Source organism: Primulina tabacum, chromosome 1, assembly GCF_025594145.1.
Source record: "Primulina tabacum isolate GXHZ01 chromosome 1, ASM2559414v2, whole genome shotgun sequence".
NCBI classification, from domain to species: Eukaryota; Viridiplantae; Streptophyta; class Magnoliopsida; order Lamiales; family Gesneriaceae; genus Primulina; species Primulina tabacum.
Genome location: NC_134550.1, coordinates 56184316 through 56203768, shown reverse-complemented (window position 1 = coordinate 56203768; position 19453 = coordinate 56184316). Strand labels below are relative to the sequence as shown.

General features: G+C 37.3%; 2 protein-coding genes across 5 annotated transcripts; one reads left to right on the top strand and one right to left on the bottom strand.

The window, feature by feature from the left end:
- The first annotated feature begins 484 nt into the window (after nucleotides 1-484).
- On the top strand, nucleotides 485-5288 carry LOC142552262 (uncharacterized). Of its 4 annotated transcripts, none has more exons than XM_075661994.1 (6): nucleotides 485-657; nucleotides 1969-2372; nucleotides 3023-3333; nucleotides 3420-3476; nucleotides 4123-4554; nucleotides 4793-5288. In XM_075661994.1, the coding sequence occupies exons 2-6, from the start codon at nucleotides 2017-2019 to the stop codon at nucleotides 5041-5043; spliced, it is 1407 nt and encodes a 468-aa protein (XP_075518109.1). In that variant the 5' UTR covers nucleotides 485-657; nucleotides 1969-2016; the 3' UTR covers nucleotides 5044-5288. The 4 variants fall into 4 exon arrangements, with proteins under 4 accessions (XP_075518109.1, XP_075518117.1, XP_075518099.1 ...); XM_075662002.1 differs by having other exon boundaries at nucleotides 489-657; nucleotides 4126-4550; nucleotides 4786-5288; XM_075661984.1 differs by having other exon boundaries at nucleotides 492-657; nucleotides 1913-2372; nucleotides 4123-4550; nucleotides 4786-5288.
- LOC142552255 (pentatricopeptide repeat-containing protein At2g44880-like) lies at nucleotides 5228-7788 on the bottom strand. Its single transcript, XM_075661967.1, has one exon. It carries the CDS (start codon nucleotides 7633-7635, stop codon nucleotides 5806-5808), a length of 1830 nt encoding a protein of 609 aa, XP_075518082.1. The 5' UTR covers nucleotides 7636-7788; the 3' UTR covers nucleotides 5228-5805.
- Nucleotides 7789-19453: the final 11665 nt, after the last annotated feature.

Below are 19453 nucleotides of genomic sequence, written 5' to 3'. Positions count from 1 at the left end.
TAAATTATTGTAAAAATTTATCTCATCTTTCTGACCCAAATTTTTTAAAGCTCGATTTTTATTTAGAACGATCGGTTTATCGTGAATATATTATTATTATTATTATTATTATTATTTTTGACACGAATATATATTATTTTTGTCTTGTCGTCGAACATAAAAATAAATAAAACAAACTGTTATTTAAATTCAGATTAGTAATTGATATAATTTTCAATGAATGTCCATAGCATTGAAATTTGTTAACTTGCACTTCTTATTTTAAAATTTGTGATAGATAAATCATATTACCTGAAATTCATTGAAATCAATCTTTTGCATGACAACCAATGCTCTAATGCAAAAACCGACAATTAATTTAAAAAATCATATGTTGTTAGGGAAAAAATAATAGAACGATCAATTAAAGGAAAAATAAACAAATTTAGAAGTAAAAGAATTGAAGGAAGGAAAAGGGAAATTGTTGGCAACTCGGATATTAGAATACTGCCGTTTATCACTTTACACTACCAAAACCAAAAGCCTTTATTTGCTATAAAAACGCAAAGATTTTGTCACAATTAACAAACTATTCTTCCCTACCAACCGTTCTCTCTCCCCTACAGAGTCTTGGGAGGAACAAATTCGTGGGTTTTGAAAACCCAGAAATCGATCCAGGTGTTTATTTTGATTATTAATGTCTTCATTTTTGTGTTCTAACTTTTGATGGAAACCCAATTTGCCTTGGTTTTTTTGTTGCTATGATCACCTTTTGGTTGTCTCATTCATGGGTGACTTGCTCGTTTTATGGTCAATTTCCATTTCTTGTTTTGGGTATTCAAAGGTGATTCGATCAGAAATCAAGATTGAGTTTTTCTTGGGGAAGGGTTTCTTTTTCCCTTCCTTCCCTGCATTTTTGTGAAGATTTGTATTCATTATTGGGGTGCTGACAGCTCTGATTGACTTCGTTTGAATTCTTTCTTGTTGTTTATCTTTTTCTTTTTTCATTTATCTCTTTTTTCTATTTATTTTTTTATTTGGAGAAGTCACGAATTTATATAATTCCTACCCTTTATAGCTATTATCTGTCAGCGTGTGCTGTGCCTGTGCCTTGTGCATTTATTAGTTTGGGTTTGAGTGGTATGCTTGTGTCTTGATCTGACTTTGAATTCAAGTTTAGAAAAGAAGATGAACTTGATTACATTGGGTAGTATGAGATCATTGATTTTTCGGTTTGAAACCGAAATAAACCAAGAAAAATGAACTATCTTGGTCAGGTTTTATGATACAAAAGTCCCAGATTGATAGCATATCAGACGAGCTATATATTTATATTTTTAATGCATTAGATGTCCATATTTGGTATCTTATTTATTAGAAATAAATTGCGCTGACAAATTAATGAAACTATCTTTCTAGTGAGTTCACGTGGTGTAGCATGATCTCGTTAGATTATCTATGCTTTTTGGTGTATGCGGAAATATGGTAAGTTGTAACACAATCTTGTTAATATACAAGGCAGTTCGTATACCAGCATTTGGAAAAGTTTCTTTTTACGCAACTCGTTAGAACCTTTTTCTTGCATTGATTAAGTGATCTTTTTCTCGCTTTAATTAACTACGACTGGGCTTGTGGATTTAAGGGTTTGGAGATTAAACCTAACAAATGCAATCTGGCCTTTTTGAACCATTTGATTTGAGTTTCAGATGCGACCATCTCACTACATACACATACATTAAATCAAGGTTGAGTGGACAGTACTGTTACTTTATTTCATTCCAGTGTTACATCCCTTGCATAGTGAACTCTGAAGCCCGTTGCTTAATTTTAGTAACTTATATCATACGGATTTTATATTTCTACCACTTCTTATTCTGATTACGATTTTCTAAAGCAACCGCACTAGTAAAATGCTTTTTCCCCACCTTTTCAGGTGTTATTTTTTCTTGTTTGACACGTTCACGAAATGAGATATTTTTGATTGTATAGCACACTAAAATCATGGTGTAGCAATTGGAGAGGAATTAGAAACAAAACATGGAGGCTTCAACCTACATGCCAAGTGGAATTTTCGCTAAAGAACTTGAAGACGAACTTATGAAATTTACAGCTAGTTACGAGGACTGTAAAGTCAACACACGCTCGGCTGAGCAGAGCGAAGAAGTCCAAGGTAATGATGATGTGGATGTTAACATTACGGACTGCACGAAATCTGGTGGCCGTGAGCTTGTTGCTGCAGAATACCATGACACAACAGAGAGCTCAAGTTCCTTTGGTAACAGTGACACCGACGATATTGACCCGTTGGATGATTCTGAAATTACGTCGGATTTTCATGGCGACGCTGCATCATCTCTGGGTTTTGATGGATTTGGTGAACCATTTAGAATGAGGTTTGTTTTATGTTCTTTATTTCTCTTTATGACATTTCTTGTCAAAACTAGGCATTTACTCCTTGTAAAGAAAAGAAATCATAAGAAACTGGGAAGTGGACTGGCTATTTTGGGTTGGCAGTTGAAGAAATTGCTTGAACTACGGTTTTCAGTGCTGAAATTGCTCTGATCTGATCCTATATTTTGTTTGGTTTAAAGTGATTAGATGTATAGAGTGAACGTAATGCTTCACCTCATCTGAGATTAGTCATTAAAAAAAATCCATGTCTTGGGATTGAAGCACCATAATGAGCATTAATAAATTTGAACTTTCTGCAGTATGTTATCTTTTATCTTACACAAAGGTAGAGAATCTATTATAAAAACATTGAGTTATATAAGATGTGGCCAACTGTAGACCGTAGTTTCATAATTTGGGGGTGAATTTGGAGCTTGCTGCGTGTGTCCACACTAGAAGTGAATGAGATATCAGGATATCAGTGCTTTGAGCAGGCCAACTTGGTTTTCATTCTTTCTACTTTGATTTCTTTTTCTGGCCTCTTATGAATCAAACATACTCAAAAATTGTAATTTCATCTTCATATTTAGTGCTTGTCAATATGTTTCCATGATTATCATCGCATGCGGCATATATTTGTTGCAATATTTAGGAAGAAAAAGGTGACTGGTCATTGGAGATCATTTATCCAACCTCTGATGTGGCGATGTAAATGGGCTGAATTGCAAATTCGTAAGTTTGAATCACAAGCCCGAAGATACGACAGAGAACTTGAGGAATACAGTCAGCGAAAGAAGGATCAATTGCAGAATCCTTCATTGGAATTTGTCGGTGTGAAATCCCTTCATTGTACATCCAGCAATGCTAGAAATGATATTTACATGAGGAAGAAAAGAAAACGAACCGAAGACACAATGGATATAGCATCATATATGTCTCACCATAACTTGCTTTCATATCATGGTACATATTTTGTTCTTCATTTTTTGTGAGTTCAGTTGATTTTTGTATTTGTCTGAAGTTAAGGATCTTCATGTGCCATTTTGCAGAGAGTAAGAGGTCTTCAGGTAAGGGTCTCCTCAAGGACGATGAATTAAGGAATCGAGGTGAGAATTGACATTTTCAGTTGGTCTTAATTATCCAACCGTGATATACGTAATATGAATAGCTAGTGTCATATGACGATACAAAAGCGTTGACCCCTTTTTCTTTATTCTTATTTGTCATTTTGGGCTTATTCAATTGGTTCCGTTGGTTTCTAAGCTTTTGTTATGCCCTTGTTGCCCCACCTATTCTTTCAATTACATTTTTAAGAGCTGGTCTCTAGTACCTACTTTGGGCTATCATCATATTATCCCCTCATAACTTATTATTGGATATTAAGTTAGTTGTGCTTATTCCAATCGGTAAAATATTTTCAGTTTGCTCCATTTTGCATGTGCCATGTGCTTTTGATTGGAGATGGGGTGGTGCGTTGGATATCAATTTAGTTGAGTTTATTACGTTCACCAGAACATTGTAGTTCGCTTCTTTTTGTTAGTGCATTGCGCATTGATTTGGAGAGACTGGTGATTTTACATTTTTCTTAAATTTGTTTTATTATGTGATTGAATTTGACAGGAGAGAGAAATGAGACATATAAGGTTGATTTGACATGAGATAGATGTGATCATACTTTTAGAATGATCATAAAACTGTAATAATTTTGACAGAAACTCGTTGTGCTGATACCTCATTTTTAATATTTTGTAGCAGTGGCAACTCAAAAAGTCAACGTTAATAATGAGTTGTGGGCCCGTGATGAACAGCTCTTCCTTGAGCCCGGAGATGGTGATAATCCTCTGGAAGTCATACTTGGAAAGATTGAATTTGTACGATCACGAGTTGTTAAAATGAAGAGTAGAGTTGAGAAGGTGATGAGTGAAAATGCCGGAAAGTTTTCTTTCATGGATGACTCAAGCAAGCTTATTCCATTTAGTGCTCTGATAGCCTCTCCTCAACATACTTCTCCAAACAATGGGGACAAAATGCCTGTAGGAACTTACATTGATTCTCAGCTTAAGGTGGAGCATAACACGAGTGATGCACTTGTACCTGAAAATAGAGACACAATTAATGAAGTGATTCCTGGAGTAAATGGAAGGACTAATCATGTTAGTTTTACCAACACATACAAAAAAGTGAGTTACATTTTATGTTTCCTCGCCTCAAGGTTGTTTTAACTAATCTTTAAAAACAATTTTCAGCAATATACTCTCTCGAGATTATTCCTTTTGAATCCTTTGCTTTTGCATGTGTGTAGCCGTTGGAATCGCGAGCGAGAATACATTTTGTGAATATGTGTTGGTAGTTCTTTATGATATACTCCTCTTTTCTTGATCCTTCTTTGTTTAATCATCTCTAAAATGCTCTCAGGGAGAAGAAGACATTCTCATTGACAATAAGAGGGTGAAGGAAGAGATGAATAGCTTTGAGGAAGTAAAGATTGAGCCAACCCGAAGTCCTTTGGTGCTAAAGGAGGAGCTAGCTAGCACCAGCCCTCAAGTTCGAACAGCAGTCAATCCCCCCACAAACAATCAAACACCACCTATAATGCGTTCTATATCAAGGCTTACGGCCCCTAAAACCCAGAGAAAGAGTCGTAAAAGAAGAGGTGCTGGTCAGAGGCATTGAAGATCCACAGGTTAACCTCTCCTAGGTTGGGACATGGTTTTCGCTTGTCTAAGCGGTATTGGAATGGAGGAAACTAATGTTACAGCAGAAATTGTCGATATTTGTTGCCTTTTTCAGTTTGTAAATTCTTAAGTTCTATTCTTTGTTCTGAGTGACTGGGAAATTGGAAAGATTGCGTATAGTCTGCAGGAAGTGTGAATTATATTGATTTGCTTGACTTATATATAAACTCACATTTCATAAAATTGTGTGCAATCCTATGGTGATATCTACAAATCCTCTCATTTCAATTCCCGTGTCAAATGCAAACCCTCTGAATGCTAGATGCTAGTTCCTCCACTGATGTTTTAGCATGTTTATGAGACATCTAAATATGGTTCACGTGTTTGGAAATTGAGCCAATATGATGTAGGATGTAGCATCAGGTAGATGTCAAATGCTGTTAAGTACTTTGCTGGCACCTCAGTATCTTCGTTTGTCAAACGCCATCCATTTCCACATCTTCTTAACTCGAAATGTGCAGCATCAGAGGGATGGAAATATTTTGATGTTCTGGTTTAGATCCTTCGAATCATTAAGATTTACCATTGATTCTCACACCAAAACATGGGTGTCACTTTCACATGCATCTGTTTTTTCTTTGACACCAATTGACTTGCTCCTTTTTTTGTCTGGAGTTATCTATGCAACAACTCAGAACCATGCTATTTGAACACTTTTGGGCACTTCAATTCACGCTTCAGATTAAGAATTATACCCCCATTAAGTTTCACTCACTTTCCACTCTACACTGAGATATGAATCCTTCCCCTTCATGTGCATCTGCAATTGATTCAACAATAAATGTGTCACCTCCAAGTGTGGATGCACCAGATCATCACCAGCGATAAACTCAAAAACCTGGCCTTTGATCTCAATTGCACTATATCCTACTTTTTTCTTAGCACCGTTGATTAACATCAAAGATTTGATTTGTTCCACGTCTTTCCATCTCTTCTCAGCTGCATACAAATTCCTCAACATTATGTAGTTACCGTCACAAAATGGCTCCATAATTATCACCTTTTTCATCACCCTCTCAGCTCTGATAACCTCCTTAGCGTAACCACAAGCAAATAGGAACGAACTTAATATGATCCCATTAGTCTCGTAAGGCATGTTATTTATCAATCTCTCAGCCTCATCCAAACACCCAGCCCTACCCAGTAGATCAACCATGCAACCATAATGCTCCACTTTAGGAGACAGCTTGAATTCTTCCATTTCATAGAACCATCTTCTTCCTTCCTCCACTAAACCACCATGGTTACAAGCTGACAGAACTCCAAGCATGGTGATCTCATCTGGTTTAAACCCTTTTCTTTTCATATCCAGAAACGCTTCTAATGCCTCCTTGGGACGCCCATTGAGTGCCAGTCCATTAATCAAAGCATTCCAAGTGCACACGCCTCTTCCAAGCACGTTATCAAAAACTCGTTTTGCTTTCTCGATTTCCCCAAATTTAGCATACATATCTACCAATGCTGCTGATACGCTTGCAGATGCATCCAGTTTCTTCCTCTTCACGAATTCATATACCCAATTCCCCATATCAAAAGCACCCAAATCTGCAATAGCTGGAAGAACACTGACAACAGTAACATCATCTGGTTCGAAAATTTTCTGGGCTAACAAGTTCTGGAACAAGATCAAAGCCTCATGGGATTGCTTATTCTGACAATACCCTCCAATCATTGCATTCCAAGAACATAAATTCCGCTCAGGCATCTCATCAAAGAACTGTCTACCTTCATCTATGTTGCCTTTGCTGCAGTACCCATCAATCATAGTAGTCCAAGAAATAATATTTTTCTCTGGCATTGTGTCAAATAGCATCTTAGCCAACACCATGTTCCCTAACTTAACATATCCATCGATCAACACATTATATGCAGCTGCATCTTTATCATTCTCGGGCATTGAATCAAAAAGGTCTTTTGCGTTGCCCATATCCCCAGCCTTCACATATCCGCTAGTTAGTGCGGTCCACGACACCGAATTCCTCTCAGTCATCTCATCAAATATTTTCCTCGCAGAACATATCTGCCCTAGCTTTCCATACATATCAATCAATGCAGTGGAAACATACAGATTAGACTTAAACCCATATTTAACCACATGAGCATGAACTTCCATTCCTTCCCACATTAAAAAGTTCAAACCACAACACTTTGCCAGCGTCGAGAAAGTATAGTTATCTGGCACAAAACCTTCGTTCTTCCTCAAACAAACATACAAGGAGATGGCTTCTAAGAATTGGCAAGAAATGAGGTGAGACTTCATCATGGTATTGCATAGGAAGGCATCAGACTTGTGCGGCATTAGATCAAACACCTGGCGGGCATGATGAATACCACAATGTGGTACAACGGCAGAGAGGGTGATGATGAGCTTTGTAACGAGGTTGAGGTTGGCCTCAAGGGCGTTTCGGAGCATGAAGGCTTGGATTTGGTGGAGGTTGGATTTTCCGAGGGTTTTCATTTGGAGGAAAGAAAGGCAAATCCTCTCTTTTGTGCTCCATATCCATGAAGTTTCGGATCCTACTCTACCCATAGTTGTATTCTTGAAATCATATCTCTTGCTTTCTTGCCATCTTGAATGATGTCTCACCCTACGATGACGAGGGAAAAGGGGGAGACAGGATGACAGTTATGTTGGTTCCCAAATGAATCAAATGATGATGACAAAGGTGACAATAACTTGCTTTTATATATATATATATATATATATATTTTTTTTTGGGATAGTATCAAAGAGTTACAGTCGGGCCAGCAGAAAATCAAAATTTATCAAAAACTTAATCTAAAATTCCTGAAAAATTATGTTTTTATGATTATAAAGGCAATAATATGCCAAAATAGGGGTTATTCAGGACATGTTCAATGGATGAAATAACCATGTGCTTATATATTCATTTTTTATGGATAATTTTTTTTTGGATTTAATTGGAAAATATTATTTCCGTTCGGTTATAGTTTTATTTTAAGGCAAAAACTTGTGTGAGACGGTCTCACGGTTCGTATTTTGTGAAACATGTCTCTTATTTGAGTCATCCATGAAAAAGTATTACTTTTTATGCTAATAATATTACTTTTTATTGTGAATATCGGTAGGTTTGACATGTCTCACAACAGACCTACTCTTATTTTAATTCCTGATGTTTTGTTTTCCTCTAGATTTATTACAATAAGTTAGATCAATTATAAATAGTTTATGATTGTTCTAATTACTTATGTTTTTACCCCTAGATCAATTATAATAATTAATTAGCTCAATTATAATAATTAATTAGCTCAATTATAATAATTAGTTAGATCACTTAGTAGAGTATCGAAGTAGGATGCTTGTTTTGTTTAAGTGGGAGAACATGTTTAGTTTTAAAATTAAGATAATTTACAATTATATTGTGAATGGAGGGTAATCTTGTGATTTAGTTTTATTGTCATACTAACCAAATTTAGTTAATGTGGGGCCCTTAGCTCCTAATCGTTATTACAATACAATTTGATTAGGGTTAATTGATTACAGCGGAAAACGAGTTTAAATTTTCTTTACAATGAGCCCAAAATATCTCTTCTATAATTTGAATACTAAAAATAGTATTTAATCCCATATCATAAAACTCGCCCACACATAATCAAAACCAATCACATACAAACAACTCATATCTTCGGGACATGCCCCGGTATTTAGATACATATATATACTCGAAACAAAACATAAAACCTCAACTCAAACTGTGACTCCCTCCAGAAGTACCCTCTCCTGCCTCCTGATATCCTGGAGTACCTGCCATTGTCCACACACAAAGACAACAACAGCCCCCTTGGGGGTGTGCAAAGCTCCGTATGGAACAACCATCATATATACAATAGATATCTAAACGATGATATATGATATGCAATGCATGTATGTCGTGGAGGTATCAGGTCAAATGTCCATCCACTGAGCACATGTCAGAATCAATCGAATCGCTATCAAATCAATGCTCGAGCTGGCACACCGGTCTCAATCAGGGATACTCGTATGGTAGCGTCGACAAAGCGCCATCAAATCCCAAATCTCAATCAATCGTCGGGGCCACAAATGACTATGCTTTAAGGGTCATATAATACCAAACATAGCATTGTGTTCACAAACCCCAGAATCCAATCAAATCATATCAGGGTATCCAAGGATCATAGCTCAACGTGCATGTCATGTATCGATGTATGCATCAAACGATTTGTGTTAACAAAATATTTATTTTATACATCGATATTCCAATCACAATGTCATGTATGCCACATCAAGTCATCACATAAGGCATATAGACACATATTTCCAATCAATTCAATCAAACATATATCATATGATACAGATATCTGTCGTATGTTATCCGATCGCAACATACCTCAATTCTTCGTTCCAGTTGATGTAGCTTGAAGATATCAGTATAACAATCTATCTACATCAATAACATATTTATTTCAATCAATAACATCAGTCAAAATCAACAATATAAGTTTCAAATGTCTTTTGAAACTTTGAAAATTCATATCAAATCGAAATCATAACATAATTCGATTCCGACTTCGAATACGAGTTTCTTGTCGGTTATTCTACCACATATAGGAATCTCGAATTCAAATACATGTTATTTCAGCACTTTAATATTTAGAGCTGCTGAAACTAAAAGAAATTTACCTCAAAAGGAAGCTCTCGACGCGAAGATTCCGAATCTATAATTTGTTTCGCGTTTGGACAACGTTTCAAAGTGATTTCGGACGATAGAAATCGATTTTCTTTCTCTTTTTCGAAGTTGCTAAATGAGGAATGAAGAAGAAATGAATCAAAAGACTCATTCTTATCTCCACCGCTCTCGCGCTCGGGCGATAGAATTCTCGCGCCCGAACGCGAGACATTCTGTCCCCGAGTGTCAATTGCACCGCGCTCGGGCGGTCAAAAACTATCGCTCGGGCACGGAACGTTCTGTCCGAGCACTAACATATTCTACACTGGCGCTCGGGCGGTCATCTTCTACCGCTCGGGCGCCACACGTTCTGTACAATTACCCAACTTTTGGTACACTGGCTCTAAGGCCCGAGATTATATCATTTTAATCCGAAATTATTTAATTTACGAATTTTGGAATGATGAATTAGATTCCATGGTTTTGTAATTAATTAGGATTGAAATGGAATTAAAAAGAGTTATTGAGGACCAAATTGCAAATAGTGAAGATTTCAGGGGCTAAATTGCAATTATGGATTGAGTGAGACACTTGTCTCCACCATGTAATTGGATATATAATTGCTTTCATTCTTTCATACTTTCAACAGCAACAACCGAGCAAAATTTCCATAGAATCCCTTCAAGTTCTTTATATACTAGAATTGTGATTTTGAAAGATCCGGCCTTCAGATTTTCGATCCGAGCACAGTTCTGTGATCCTCTCGTCAATAGCTTCAAAAGGACGTAAGTTTTATTATGTTTTATCATGATTCAAAAATTATGATATTGGAGGAATTATTATTTGATCATTATTATGTGTTCTGAGAATACTAGACATCGTAGAATCGAAGTCAAATCGAAGAACAAGTTGATTTTGGAATTGTTATGATTTTCTGATTTTATCGATTGAAATTGAACAGATTTGGATTATTGATTGATTACAGATTGTAGCGGATATGAGTTATGATTTGTAATTGATATATGTTGATATTGTATTGACGGAGTTATCGGGATTATGCCGTTATGCCGTTAATTTTGAATTAGAGTCAAATTGATCAGATTCAGTATTGAATTGAGAATGGAAGATTGATATTATTATTCTTGATATATCGTTTCAGATTTACAGAGACAGTCTTGAGTTCAGAACTGATATTACTTCAGACCGAGACTACAAACGAAAGGTATAAGTCAATGTGATATTGGGAGATCGACTCAAGTAGGATATACTTGAGTTTCCCTAAATCACATACTTATTGTTGTTATATGCCTTGATTTGATTTTATATGATGTTCTATTGATTTATAGGAAGCATGTATTAGACGAGTATTAGACGAGTGATCTTGTGACAGAAGTGCCTGATAGTGGTAGGATCGCCACGGGCACATTGCACGATGTCACAAGATAGTGAATTGGCGATAGTGCCACAGTCTGTGACGGATAGGTCAAGACACCGGATGTTTGGTTATATCGATTGAATAGAATTGGAGTTTCTTCTATTACTGAATTCGATATAGGAACGCTAACGTCTGGAAACCGGGATCCCTAGACTAGGATTGAGTCTAGTCTGAGTCGTGGAGTCACGAGTAGGATTGATAGTTTGATATATATCTGATGTCTGCTTCATGCTTTATATTGATTATATGATTGCATGTTCGTTGATTTATACTGAGATTATATTCTCACCGGAATTATCCGGCTGTTGTCTTGTTTGTATGTGTACATGACAACAGGTGGGACAAGATCAGGGTCCAGGAGATGAGGAGAGATCGTGATAGAGTGGAGACTTCGGACTTTGATGTATATAGGGTTTTGACACTTGATAATTAGATATTGAACCTTAGTTTTTACTGATTTGTAGACGGTACAGGACTTGTACTTTATTTTATACTGAGTTGTATATTAGTTTGATTTCACTACATTCCGCATTAAAAAGAAAAAAAATGTATGACCCTAATTATCTGATTAGTAAATTGATCCTGATGACGATTAAAAATTGATTAGCGTCCGGGTCCCCACAACAGGTGGTATCAGAGCCATAGATCCTTTAGACTGAGATAGAAGCTAGTGAGCGGGGTAGAATGAATTTTCTTTTCTTGCATGTGATTGCTAGCATGATTTATTGCTTGTTGATACATGTTACTTGATTTATCGGATTTCATATAGTAATATGCATTATTGAGGTTGAATCAGAACCGATTCTTGATAAGCTGTAAGATGATCAGAGGAGGACTGAAACTTGAAACAAGTTGTGGTATCTGGTCACTAATCCTTGTGATAATTAGATTAGCTCCTCAAAGAATCCAAGCACAGGGAAGTATATTGATTGATCAGATGGATGTATTAGAAACTCCGATAGAAGTACAGTTGAGGAGGTTTCAGTCATTCCAACCGCCGATTTTGAAGGGCACTGAGACGACTGTTGATTGTGAGGATTGGCTGGATGATATAGAGATACTGTTTAATTCACTTGAGTATCCAGATGAACGTAGACTCAAACTGATTGGACATCAGTTACAGGAAGTCGCAAGAAGTTGGTGGATTGCAACCAAAGAAGCCTTGGAACAGAGTGGTACAATGATTACTTGGAAAATCTTCAAAGTTGAGTTCTATAAAAGGGTTTTCCCAAGTTCGTACCAAGAAGATAAGAGGGTAGAATTTGAAAATCTGAGACAGGGTCAGCTAAGCATTGAAGAATATGTTGCTCAATTTTCTACCTTGCTACGTTTTGCACCTCACGTGACCGGGAATGATGAAGCTGTGACTGATCAGTTTGTTAAGGGATTGAATCCTGAAATACTGACCTTGGTGAACACAGGCCGACCCTATACTTTTGCTGATGCTCTGGGTAGAGCCAAGAGAGCTGAAGCCAGTCTGATGAGACAGAATGGAGCTTCGTTTGCGCCTCTAGCATCGAGACTCGGATTTGAGACTGGTAGTAGCAGTGGTGGGAAGAAAGACGATTTGAAAGCCCGAAAGAAGCAGTTTAAGAAGTTAGGCAGCAGTCTTTCTAGCTCCAGTAGTTCGAGTCAGAGTTATACTGGGGTTTATTGCAGAATCTGCGGAGGAAGACATTCCACTGAGCAATGCCAAGGAGTATTTGGTAGTTGCCATATCTGCAAACGATCCGGACATTTTGCGAGAGTATGTTCACAGAGAGGTTCCCGAAGATTCCAGGGAGCAGAAGCATCTGGTGGTAGTGACAGAGGAACAGATCCTGGATGCACTTGACGATATAGTAGCAGGTACTTATTCTTTTATGATTATTACGCGTATGTATTGAGAGACATTCATATATCCTACCCCCGATTTATGAAAGAATTGCATTGATGTATGCTTTATCTGTTGAGTCATTGTCTGCGGTAGTTGTTATATCTTTACCTTTTAGGAAGAGTTTTGATATCAGTGAATTCTGTGAAATATTGTATACTGCAGTAAGATAAGAATGAGATTGAGTTAGGCTGTGTTGTACTTGTGTTGTCTGATTCTGACCGCATCATTGATATGATATGTTGACCAAGTACAGAGCTACTACAGACCGATCCTAGAAGATGGTAAGATTCGGACCTGACGTGGCTGAAGAGTGAACATTGTACGGTAAGTAATCTAGATTTAGAATTCCTTTGACATCCGTATTATTTCTGACTCGATGATTATCGAAAAGAGCGGAGGGACTCCTTATGTACTCAGTTGATTTACTGAAATCGAGTCTATTCTTGGCTGATTTACCAATGGCATGAGTGTTGCTATTGTTTCCAGATGATATTCCGGGTTTGCCTTCAGTCAGGGAGATTGATGTCCGCCTTGACTTGATACCAGGTAAAGTTTCTTTTCTTTAGAACTTTGTACAGAATGGAACCGATAGAACTGAAAGAATTGAAAAATCAGTTTGAAGATTACTGGCCAAGAGTTACCTCTGATTGAGTGTTTATCGTTGGGATGTATCAGCTATGTTTATGAGTTGATTAACTCTGTATTCAGAAATATTTTGATGATTATATGCTTGTGTTAGCTGTGATATTCTGATATATTGGAAGAATATGATTGATTTTGTTGAATATTCTGAGAACTGAGATGTGATATACAGAAACTGCTGAGATGTGAATCTGGACTGAGACAGATTATATTCAGAGTATGTGACATCGGAAGACGATATATCTGTTGATTTGAGTACAGTGAGGCCGTGATTAGTTGGCCGAGATTAACGACAGCGTCAGATATTTGCAGTTGAATGAGGTTGCAGGCTATTGTATATGACTGTTGTGTTGAATCTGATTGAGAATTGTTATTTTTCTGAATCGGTATTTGAGACAGATTGCAAACAGTTGAGACTCGATATTGTGCAAGCCGAATCAGAACTGATTTTGAGAATTAAAGCCGTTCAGGAAGTTGATCAGAATGTACAGAACTCGATATCGATAGTCAGAGCAGGGCATCGATCAGAATATCAGGTATGTGATACTGAATTGTATATGAACAACTGATTGATTGTGCCATATGTGTCGGATTTGAAACAACAGGTAGTGTCAGATATGTACAGTAATTGATTTAGCATTTATCCTGATGGTAGGAAAATGTATGATAAATTGAAAAGATCGATTTTGGTAGAAACAGATGAGCTCAGATATGACAGAGTCTGTATTGAAATGTATGAATTGCCAATAGGTGAAGGCTGAAAGAAAGAAACCAGGAGGATTGTTGCAGAGTTTATCGATTCCTGAATAGAAATGGGATCACATTTCCATGGACTTCGTGACGCAGTTACCACGTTCCTTCAGAGGTTGTGATGCAATTTGAGTCGTGATTGACAGATTGACCAAATCAGCATGCTTCATTTCGTATTAGATGGCGTGCAGATATGACCAAATGACCGAAATCTATGTCAGAGAAGTGGTCAGATTGCACGGAGTGCCAAAGTCGATTGTATTAGACCGTGATCCTCGGTTTACTTCATACTTTTGGCAGAGTTTGCAGCAGGCTCTAGCTACGAAGTTACATCTGAGTACCGCATATCATCTACAGACCGACGGACAGTCAGAGTGGACTATCCAGACACTGGAAGATATGCTGAGAGCTGTAGTGCTTGATTTTAGAACTAGTTGGCAAGATGCATTGCCACTTTGTGAGTTTTCGTACAATAACAGCTATTAGACGAGTATTGAGATGGCTCCGTTTGAAGCATTGTACGGTAAGAAGTGCAGATCCCCTCTGTATTGAGAGGATATCTCTGAGGTACTTGAGTTTGGACCTAATATGATTAGAGATATGACAGAAAAAGTGAAGCTGATTCAGAAGAGAATGAAGACATCTCAGGACAGACAAGCTAAATATGCCAATGTTCGACGTAGACCGTTGGTATTTGAGGCAGGAGACCGAGTATTTTTAAAGATTTACCTTTCAGAGGAGTTGTCAGATTTGGCAAGAAATGGAAGCTATCTCCACGATATATTGGGCCGTACGAGATTCTCGAGAAGATAGGAGATCGTGCATATCGACTCGCATTACCGCCTTTTTTATCTGGAATACATGATGTCTTTCATGTATCTATATTACGGAAGTATCTCCCTGATGATTCTCATATTATTCAGACAGACGAGGCCGAAGTTGATGAAAGTCTGAGTTATGTTGAGAAACCGATTCAGATTCTCGATCGTAAATAAAAGCAACTCAGAACGAAGACTATTCCACTTATGAAAATTCAATGGAGTCGTCACGGCATTGAAAAAGCTACTTGGGAGACTGAATCAGATATGAGACAGAAATTCCCAGAGTTATTCCACTGATGTGAGTTACCTATTTCAGTTTCTGTTATTTCTGATTTGATTGCCTGTGATATGATTGCTTGAGATTTCGAGGACGAAATCATGTCTCAGAGTGGGAGAATTGTAAGGCCCAAGATTATATCATTTTAATCCGAAATTATTTAATTTACGAATTTTGGAATGATGAATTAGATTCCATGGTTTTGTAATTAATTAGGATTGCAATGGAATTAAAAAGAGTTATTGAGGACCAAATTGCAAATAGTGAAGATTTCAGGGGCTAAATTGCAATTATGGATTGAGTGGGACACTTGTCTCCACCATGTAATTGGATATATAATTGCTTTCATTTTTTCATACTTTCAACAGCAACAACCGAGCAAAATTTCCATAGAATCCCTTCAAGTTCTTTATATACTAGAATTGTGATTTTGAAAGATCCGGCCTTCAGATTTTCGATCCGAGCACAGTTCTGTGATCCTCTCGTCAATAGCTTCAAAAGGACGTAAGTTTTATTATGTTTTATCATGATTCAAAAATTATGATATTGGAGGAATTATTATTTGATCATTATTATGTGTTCTGAGAATACTAGACATCGTAGAATCGAAGTCAAATCGAAGAACAAGTTGATTTTGGAATTGTTATGATTTTCTGATTTTATCGATTGAAATTGAACAGATTTGGATTATTGATTGATTACAGATTGTAGCGGATATGAGTTATGATTTGTAATTGATATATGTTGATATTGTATTGACGGAGTTATCGGGATTGTGCCGTTATGCCGTTGATTTTGAATTAGAGTCAAATTGATCAGATTCAGTATTGAATTGAGAATGGAAGATTGATATTATTATTCTCGATATATCGTTTCAGATTTACAGAGACAGACTTGAGTTCAGAACTGATATTGCTTCAGACCGAGACTACAAACGAAAGGTATAAGTCAATGTGGTATTGGGAGATCGGCTCAAGTAGGATATACTTGAGTTTCCCTAAATCACATACTTATTGTTGTTATATGCCTTGATTTGATTTTATATGCTGTTCTATTGATTTATAGGAAGCATGTATTAGACGAGTATTAGACGAGTGATCTTGTGACAGAAGTGCCTGATAGTGGTGGGATCGCCACGGGCACATTGCACGATGTCACAAGATAGTGAATTGGCGATAGTGCCACAGTCTGTGACGGATAGGTCAAGACACCGGATGTTTGGTTATATCGATTGAATAGAATTGGAGTTTCTTCTATTACTGAATTCGATATAGGAATGCTAACGTCTGGAAACCGGGATCCCTAGACTAGGATTGAGTCTAGTCTGAGTCGTGGAGTCACGAGTAGGATTGATAGTTTGATATATATCTGATGTCTGCTTCATGCTTTATATTGATTATATGATTGCATGTTCGTTGATTTATACTGGGATTATATTCTCACCGGAATTATCCGGCTGTTGTCTTGTTTGTATGTGTACATGACAACAGGTGGGACATGATCAGGGTCCAGGAGATGAGGGGAGATCGTGATAGAGTGGAGACTTCGGACTTTGATGTATATAGGGTTTTGACACTTGATAATTAGATATTGAACCTTAGTTTTTACTGATTTGTAGACGGTACAGGACTTGTACTTTATTTTATACTGAGTTGTATATTAGTTTGATTTCACTACATTCCGCATTAAAAAGAAAAAAATTGTATGACCCTAATTACCTGATTAGTACATTGATCCTGATGACGATTAAGAATTGATTAGCGTCCGGGTCCCCACACTGGCGCTCGGGCGGTCATTTTCTACCGCTCGGGCGCCAGATGTTCTTTCCAAAATATTGGTTTTGTATTGTATTGGCGTCCGGCTTCTCCACTCGAGCTCTTACAACTTCAATTCTGTTAATTAATCAATATCTAGTACGCTATTTCATTATCAACACTTATTTTCTCATTTTCATGGTCATGCTATACATCATATACCTAATCACATGATAATTTCATAAATTATCGATAATCATCATAGGATTTACGATAATACGATACACGGTCCTTACATTTCTCCCCCATTTAAAAGATTTCGTCCTCGAAATCTCAAATATCTCTATATACATAACATTGACAAACATATATATATGTCACCAGTTATAGTACATATCAAAACTAAAATCAGTAAACGGATCAGTATACATTGAATACAACGGGACAGGTGGAACAACATCAAACAAGTGCGGATATGATTCTCGCATCTTGCTTTCCAACTCCCACGTCGACTCTTCCACACCATGCCGTGTCCATTGTACTCGAACTAAAGGAATCGATTTATTACGCAATATCTTCTCCTTTCGATCCATAATGCGAACAGGTTGTTCGACATAGGAAAGAGAAGGATCAAGTTCAACTTCATCAGGTGCAAGTACATGTGATGGATCTGGTTCATATTTCCTCAGCATAGAAACATGAAATACATCGTGAATGACAGATAAAGCTGGTGGCAATGCCAACAGATAAGCAAGATCACCAATTCGATCAAGAATCTCGTATGGACCAACATAACGAGGAGATAATTTACCTCGCATGCCAAATCTAACAGTGCCTCTAAAGGGAGATATTTTCAAAAATACTTTGTCACCTTTCTGGAATTCCAAGGGTCGTCTTCGTTTATTCGCATAACTTGTTTGACGATCCTGAGCAGCTTTCATTCGCTGTCGAATCAACTGGACCTTATCATTCATTTCATGTATCATTTCAGGTCCAGTCATTTGTCTCTCACCAATTTCATCCCAGAATAACGGTTATCTACATCGTCTCCCATATAGAGCTTCAAAAGGTGTCTTACCAATACTCGTTCAAAAGCTATTTTTATAAGAGAATGACTCATTTATACATCGAGAATATTTTGAGACTGCACGGTGTTCCAGTTCCAGTCTCGATTGTATCTGATCGTGATCCTAGATTTACTTCTAAATTCTGGAGCAGTTTCCAAGAAGCTATGGGTACGCGTTTGGCTATGAGTACTGCTTATCATCCTCAAACTGATGGCCAAACCGAGCGTACGATTCAAACGTTAGAAGATATGTTACGTGCGATAGTGATGGATTTCAAAATGGAATGGCAAGATACCTTACCACTCAGTGTGGGGCCCTTAGCTCCTAATCGTTATTACAATACAATTTGATTAGGGTTAATTGATTACAGCGGAAAACGAGTTTAAATTTTCTTTACAATGAGCCCAAAATATCTCTTCTATAATTTGAATACTAAAAATAGTATTTAATCCCATATCATAAAACTCGCCCACACATAATCAAAACCAATCACATACAAACAACTCATATCTTCGGGACATGCCCCGGTATTTAGATACATATATATACTCGAAACAAAACATAAAACCTCAACTCAAACTGTGACTCCCTCCAGAAGTACCCTCTCCTGCCTCCTGATATCCTGGAGTACCTGCCATTGTCCACACACAAAGACAACAACAGCCCCCTTGGGGGTGTGCAAAGCTCCGTATGGAACAACCATCATATATACAATAGATATCTAAACGATGATATATGATATGCAATGCATGTATGTCGTGGAGGTATCAGGTCAAATGTCCATCCACTGAGCACATGTCAGAATCAATCGAATCGCTATCAAATCAATGCTCGAGCTGGCACACCGGTCTCAATCAGGGATACTCGTATGGTAGCGTCGACAAAGCGCCATCAAATCCCAAATCTCAATCAATCGTCGGGGCCACAAATGACTATGCTTTAAGGGTCATATAATACCAAACATAGCATTGTGTTCACAAACCCCAGAATCCAATCAAATCATATCAGGATATCCAAGGATCATAGCTCAACGTGCATGTCATGTATCGATGTATGCATCAAACGATTGTGTTAACA

Coding starts and splice junctions, on each gene's coding strand:
- LOC142552262 (XM_075661984.1), top strand. CDS start 2,017: ATGGAGGCTTCAACCTACATGCCAAGTGGAATTTTCGCTAAAGAACTT. Junction 2,373..3,022: donor GGTGAACCATTTAGAATGAG/GTTTGTTTTATG, acceptor TGCAATATTTAG/GAAGAAAAAGGTGACTGGTC. Junction 3,477..4,122: donor CGATGAATTAAGGAATCGAG/GTGAGAATTGAC, acceptor AATATTTTGTAG/CAGTGGCAACTCAAAAAGTC.
- LOC142552255 (XM_075661967.1), bottom strand. CDS start 7,635: ATGGGTAGAGTAGGATCCGAAACTTCATGGATATGGAGCACAAAAGAG.